The 7,332-nt window shown below is 42.4% G+C and overlaps 1 protein-coding gene across 1 annotated transcript in view; it reads left to right on the forward strand.

Moving 5' to 3' along the window:
• The first annotated feature begins 121 nt into the window (after window positions 1-121).
• The window catches only part of TMEM129 (transmembrane protein 129), a 16,203-nt gene continuing 8,992 nt past the window's right edge, over window positions 122-7,332 (forward strand). The window contains exons 1-3 of the mRNA XM_009285438.1: window positions 122-128; window positions 515-989; window positions 3,399-3,558. Of these exons, the coding sequence (XP_009283713.1) occupies window positions 122-128; window positions 515-989; window positions 3,399-3,558 (642 nt within the window). The remainder of the gene's footprint in view (window positions 129-514; window positions 990-3,398; window positions 3,559-7,332) is intronic.

The following is a 7,332-nucleotide window of genomic DNA, read 5'->3' on the forward strand; positions in this document are numbered from 1 at the left end:
CTCAGCCTCGCGGGTGTGAAAGGCGAACCCGCTGCCGGGGTGAGCCTGCACTCGGGAGCCTGCTGTGCCCGGTGTGACCCCCGGCCGGGCGGGAGCGAGGGGGTTCCTCACCGGTGTCCGCATGTCGGGTGCACGCAGGTGTGGGTGAATCAGGTTACGCTACACATCTTGGAAATACAGTATTTTAGTATCTCTCAAGCTTCTTTGTAAGGTACACCCTAAACTTTATAACTAGTTGGCTGCATCGGAGTACATGCAATTACAAAGGAATAGCATTTTATTTAACCAGCGAATTAAAATCAGCTTCATTTAGCTACATAATTCTGGTAAAAATCAGTGACAGGTAAGAATTTACCTCACATTGCTTAGGACAAGAGGCTTGAATTTGAGTTACTGCTCAGAAGTACAATAGCTCTCCTGGAGGTGAGCTCACTGGTTAGATAACTGTGAGTCAGGGGTATGTGGTTATGCGTGTACTTACTTGTTTTCTGAAAGTAAGTCTTTTTCCTTTTAGGTTATTACCTTGGTATGTGCTTTGCTGCACCTGAAAAACATCTTTGTTTTTTCTACCTGGCTTCGAGAGGATGGAAAATTTTCTTCTTCTTCGCTGTTCTCTTTCCAGCAGTCACCAGTGCCCTGGCATATTACTGGTCACGGAAAGGTTGGAATAATCATCCGTTAGCCCGAACGCTCGCTGTTCATGCTCTCCCGCAGTCGGGTTGGAGGGCAGTAGCTTCTTCCATCAATACAGAATTTAGGAGGATCGACAAATTTGCTACCGGCACCCCAGGAGCGAGGGTTATTGTTACGGACACATGGGTGATTAAAGTGACCACCTACTGTTTACACGTTGCCCAGCAGCAGGACATTCATTTGACGGTGACAGACTCCAGACAGCATGAACTCACCCCAGACTCAAATATGCCTGTGCAGTTCCTCACCATCCGTGTTGCCAGTATTAATCCCTACGTGAAGGCATTTGATATCCGGTAAAACAACTACCCTGTTATGTTATATATATGCTATTTGATAGTGCTAATGGAGTGCTTTTGTGGCAGATTTGAAGACTCCTTGGGTCTCGTCCCTTCCCTTTTGCTCCGTGTCTGGTGTTCAGAGATGCTGTATGCACAGTTCTGCCACACAGTGCAGTGAAGAAAGGTTGTTTAGAAAGATTCATACAGCTACGGTATTGAATGCACAGTGGTTAAACAAGAGGGACTGCCCCGTTTGATCCATTCTTAGGAAGAGGATTGTGCTGGATGCAGAAAGAAGTAACTGGAAAAACTTAAGTGAAAGACGGAGGACAGGAATGAAAGGGAGAATCTTTGGTCTGCCAAATCTGGGGGGAGGAGAAATAGTTATTTGTCTAAAACTGGCTGTTGTTCACCCATGACTCTTTTTTTTCTTCTTCTGCTCAAGGCTCATAATTTTGTTGCTGCTCAGAAGAGTTCTCGCTGAGCTACTGCAGGCTAACTGCCCTTAAAGCAAGGAAGTAATTTTGGTCCATTTCTGATTTATGTGTTCTCGTAGCAGTAAATCATAGCAAATGTGCTGTGAACTGTTAGGGCTTGTTTTCCAAGGGCCCATGCTGCTTTTTTCAGCAGTCTTTCTGTGTAGCTACCCAAAAGTACAAGCTTTGCAGAAACCTGTAACACTGATTAGAATGGTGCTAAAGTCTTTGTTGTCGTTGTGTCAGTAAAAGGAGTACACAAAGCCATGCTGGTGCTCGTACAACTATATATTTGAAAAGGCACTTGGGTGTCTGTCTGCTGTAAAGTTGTATGTCAGCAGCGTTTATTTACTAGGTAATTAAAAGTAGGCAAATCACCAGACTTCTAGGTGAGCAGAGGGGTCCTGGCAAGTATGAGGCATAGAGGTGATTGTGTCAGATATCCAGGTGAACAGAGCTCAGAACGAGAGGTTGAAGTAAGCATGGCAGTCCTAAGAAAAGAGGAGACCTTTACAGACCTGTGAGAGTGGTGACCAAATAAGTATTAAACAACTAATGATTTTCTTCTGTAAGTGCTTCAGTGCCAGAGTGATAAAACTACATCCCCAGCTGAGAAAATCATGGCTGCTTTGGCAATTCCTTTTAGGGGAAAAAAATCTGAACCCCAAAATCTTATTTTGTGGCTAAACAGAACAGCACTGAGAAGAGTGTTTAAAAATTCTTGTAATATGATGTGTCAGAAATAGCAAATCTCTGCTAGAATGCAGTCATACAGGATTTAAGAAAAGTGCCCTAGGACAAAATTCCCCCATTAAGGATATAGGATCGTTGTATATATCCAGAATCAGAATTGGATACAGTGGGATGTTTCTGGGAGAAAAATGCTTTTGTGTAAGCAGGCCACATTTCCCTGCGTATTCAAGGTGAATTTTTCCTCTGGATACAAAGGTCTCTGTTATTTGCACAGATAGTATCTGTTAACAAAGAACATTATCCCATAATAGTTAAAACAATGGAGACCACCGGGAGCTAAAGCTAAGCAAGCGTTGCATTGTACTGGGCTCCGGGAACTCAGTGAGTGGTAGGAAGAAGGAGGAATTTCAGGGCAATGTTCCCAGGGCTTCTCCATGAAAGCTGTTTAATGAGTGGAAACACGGAGCTGGGGAGTTCTGAATCTACAGTTCAGAACTGTTACATTAAAAAGGGGTAACAACGGCGATGTGTCACTGCAGGATCTGCACAAGGTCTCATGTGCCACTTGAGGTCTGTGGGCCTCACTTAAGAGACACTTACTTTAGCAGAAGCAACCAACCTAGTGTGAAACGCAGCTTGTTACAGCCTTAAATGAAAGTGTGAGTTACATTCAGCAGCTGTTTGTAACCTTTGTGAAATTCCAGGTTTTATCTAAAGTTGTATCATAAAATCACAGAAACTGATACTGATTGATATTCTGATACTTATATGTACTGTATCACCATGTGATACATGCCACATGATACAACTCTAATTTCTGTCCTCAGGAGTTTATAAACTAGAATTTAGATATGGTATAAGTAAATAGGCATTAAAAAGGTGGACAGAAATTGTGCATGCAGTACTTCACAGTTAATGCATAATTTAAGTACCTGTATTGCTTTTGTTCATGCTGATCACTTCAAAAGCCTTTATTTTTGTATGATGTTTTAGCTACTCTCTGGCATATCCTGTCGGCAATCTGACACAGATATGAAGGAGAACAGCGTGTTCTGTTGTCTAAGTTGTGTCAAAACCAACAACTAAACAGCAAAAGAAAACAAAAGGCTCACTGTGTACTTATTCTGACTAGTATGTACCAACCTAAATTACTTTTCTGTGGATTCACTTCTCTGATGTTAACCTCTGCAATGTACTATCAAGGTATTTGAATAGCTAATCAAGGTAACATTTTGTTCCATCTTTTCTTCTTCAGGTTGAACTCCACAGAGTATGGGGAACTCCGAGAAAAGCTCCATGCTCCCATCAGCAATGCAGCTAATGTTGTGATCCATCAAAGCCTTAGTGATTTATTTCTAGAAACCTTTACATCTCTGGTGGAAATGAACCAGACATATCCTGTTCCAAGCACTCAGGTGAGACTTTCTATCCACTGTGATAACTACACTTTTCAATATAGGTAATTGATAACTGTTTACTTAGGGCTGTCGCAGGTGAATTATTAAGAGAAGTCATTGTTGTGGGGTTAACCAAAAAGTTTTATTAAACAATGATTGAATGATGATTAAATGATAATTATTAAATGATTATTATTAAATGGTAATTAAACAATAATTAAATGGCAGTCAAACACTCTACTACTTACTGCACTTCTAATAATTAAGCTAGCTGGTAAACAGTATGTTTTAGACCTAATATAAAATGTCGCTTACCTTGCTGTAGATAGCAGATGCCGGGTAAGGGATCTCTCGACCTCGAGGAGTAATCTTGAGAGGCGTCCAACCCAAGGGGAGATCACTGCTGTGCAGCCCGCTGCCGTTCAGGAGAGCTCAATGGGCTCAGGGGGGCTAGAGATATTTATAGCGTGAAGTGACTGACTTGTAGTCAAATTCCCCTTTGGTGAGCGTGTGCAGCTGTAGCAGTTTTAGTTTTGTCTAGTTCCAGCTCAGGCTGGCACCATTAGCTCCTGTAAGACATAGCCTAACTTCCTTAACGTCCTGGGAAGATACGGCCTAGCACAACTTCTCAAGGTCCGCACAGCAGGGCTGACTCCAGCCAGGCCCACTTGTCGGTGATGCCTGAACCAAAGTGCTGTTCACTCAGTCGGGGTGGGTGCATCCGTCACACTCCACCCTGTGACTACAGTCAATTCAGTTTACTTCACAGAGTGGTGGTACGGTCACCTCTTGCCTCTGTGCTATAAATATGAGGCGGGAATAGCATTATGTTGTCTACTGGAGGATTAAGCGATAAATACAAAATTAATTAAGGTTAATTATAAGATAGTTTCACACAATCAGTAGCAGGATATTTTGTGTGTTTTACAATGAGATATACTGATCGGGCCAAAACCCAGACTCAAATATATAAAAAGACAATACAAACTGTCAGAAGGGCAAACATTATTACTACAGGATGTAACATGGCGTTCAATACACCTGTTGCCATTGGAGACCATCCTAATAGGGTTTCCCACCAGTGGTGTTCCCCATCCTTCTTCACTCTTCCTAGTATACAGTGTATTTATTCTCCATCGTGATGTGCGGGTATTAATGCGGTTTTGCTTTGTTGTTGTACTTTTTGTAATAAGGCCTGTAAATCTTTGTTTCAGTAGCTTGTGAAACACCATCAAGTTCATTCCAATGGGGGAAGGCAAAAGGTCTTGATATAGTGTGTAGTTTTCCTTTAACAGTGCGTATGAGGTCACTGGGGCTCTGTAATTAAAGTCACATCCAGTAATGTTTACAAAGTTACAAACACATTTGATTGATTGGACACTTTATGGGTAAAATTTCTATCAACAATTAAGTCTTCACAAAGTGTTTTTATACAGATTAGTACATATGGACAGTTCTACCCTTTTCAGGGATCATGACAGGTTAAATACGACTTGTTGCTGTCCTGTACATTTAATAGTGTAGGGTCCAATTGCAGAAATTTGTGGATATGTAACTTGGTTGGTTGTGGGAGTAATAGAATAGGGAGTAGGTTGACAGGTAGTAGGGGTAGGTTTTGGTATAGTGTGAGGTCTGGGAGTAGATGTTAGCATGACCTTTAAGAATAGTCCATTTTCGCTACCTCTGCCTTTATCTGTCCACAGGCACACTGCTTCTATAGTTGTGTCATTAAAGAGGAAACTAATTATACAACTGGGGAGTGAGGGACAGCCTACTCTGCTTTTTGACTGAGTTTGATTTATCTTCCTGACGATCATGTAGGTGTTTGCCTTTGGATAATTTATCACATTACATTCAATAGAGATTCTGTCAGCTGGTGTAGCAGAAATAAGGTGACTCTTATTTGCTTTTACAATTGTGTGATTACCAGTGATTGTCATTGTTAGGTTTTTTGCTGGTTCTCCCAATATTCCTGTACTTCCATCAATTTCAAACATGCATGATGTAGAATGTACTACAGTTACCGTATTGATTAGCACCAATAAAAGAAGTGAGGGCCTCCAACCCATGCACTGGGCTTGTTGAGGTGTAAACTGGATCTGGTCCACGTTGGCAATGATTACTCCTGCGAGAAGGATGAATATTCCTCTGATGACCAATCCGATCTCCAAGGGAGGCATTCTGGTATCATTCCCGGTACCGTTCCTGGAAAGAGAAAATAACACAAGTCTCGGTGGGGTCACTCCAGACTGGTTACCCTTTTTAGTTAGTAGCTAGGATATATTGACCTAGTGGTCTTTGCAGACAACTTGGTCCTATTAAGTGAATCCTGGGACGGAATGCAGAAAAATACTGACATTTTAGAGGTCTTTTGTGATCTGACAGGCCTCAAAACACAAGGGGATAAGTGCCACGGCTTTTACATCCAGCCTACAAAGGACTCTTACATGATCAGTGACAGTCCGGCGTGGACAATAAATGGCACACCCCTCAATATGATCGATCCTGGTAGTTCGGAAAAATACCTGGGAATACGTATAGACCCATGGATTGGAATATCTAAGCCAGAAAAAGCTAGAAAAACTGAACAAATGGTTAAGGCGGATTGGGCAGGCTCCATTGGAGCCGTTTCAGACAGTGGGCATCTTGAAAGGATATACTATCCCACGATTGACTTAGCAGACCAAGCCGATGTGAAAGCCACGTACCTACAGACCCTTGATTTGGCAATTGGAGCAGCCGTCAAGGATTGGTTACATCTACCTGTGTGCACCTGTGATGCCATCCTGTATTCCAGCACTCGGGATGGAGGGCTGGGTATTAACCAGACTCTCTGGACTAATTCCTAGTGTGCAGGCCCGTAGGCTGTGCTGAATTGCTCAGTTATTGGACAGCACTGCAAGATCTGTTGTCCAGAAAGAAGGTATAGAGAAAGAGTTTGAAAAACTATGGATTGCAGCAGGTGGGGATAAAGAGAAAATGCCATCTATTTGGGACCCCAGAGCAGTCATGGTGATCTCAGAAGTTGTGCGTGGTGAGGAACCGGTCTCGGAACGGGAGATGTCCACTCCGAAGGTTATCTTTCCGAGACCCTGTGACTGGTGAAAGCAGGAATTTTTGAATTGGACCAAGTTGCCGTCCCAGGGCCATGGGACTACCAACTTTGAAAAGGATAAAATTAGTAATAACTGGATTGAATATTATAGGGGCATTCCTCACAGAAAGCTCATCACTGCATTACAATTAAGAACTAATGCCTACCCCACGAGAGTATTTGGCAAGGGGTAGGCAGGACACTCAAATTAAGAACTGTTGGCATTGTCAAGCAGAGAGTGAGACTTGCTCACATACTATTGGATATTGCCCTGCAGTTCGAGATGCTAGAATAAAGAGACAAAACCAACTATGTGAACTGTTGGCAGAGGAAGCTAAAAAGAAAGAATGGGTAATATTTCAGGAGCCACTTTTAAAAGATCATCAAAATGAATTCTATAAACCTGCCCTGATATTTGTCAAGGGAGGTCAGGCTTTTGTGGTGGACTTAACTGTTAGATATGAGAGTAAACCATCATCACTTGCTGATGCAGTGGCTGAGAAAGTTAGAAAATACCAACATCTTCAGGAGCAAGTCCAGGAGGTGACAAATGCCAGTAATACAAAATTTATTGGATTTCCTGGATGGTCGCATCCAGAGAGTAGTGGTCAATGGCTCAATGTCCAGATGGAGATCAGTGACAAGTAGTGTCCCGCAGGGGTCCATATTGGGACCGGTACTGTTTAATATCTTCATCA

Source organism: Aptenodytes forsteri, unplaced genomic scaffold (genome assembly GCF_000699145.1).
Source record: "Aptenodytes forsteri isolate BGI_AS27 unplaced genomic scaffold, ASM69914v1 Scaffold88, whole genome shotgun sequence".
Taxonomy (NCBI): domain Eukaryota; kingdom Metazoa; phylum Chordata; class Aves; order Sphenisciformes; family Spheniscidae; genus Aptenodytes; species Aptenodytes forsteri.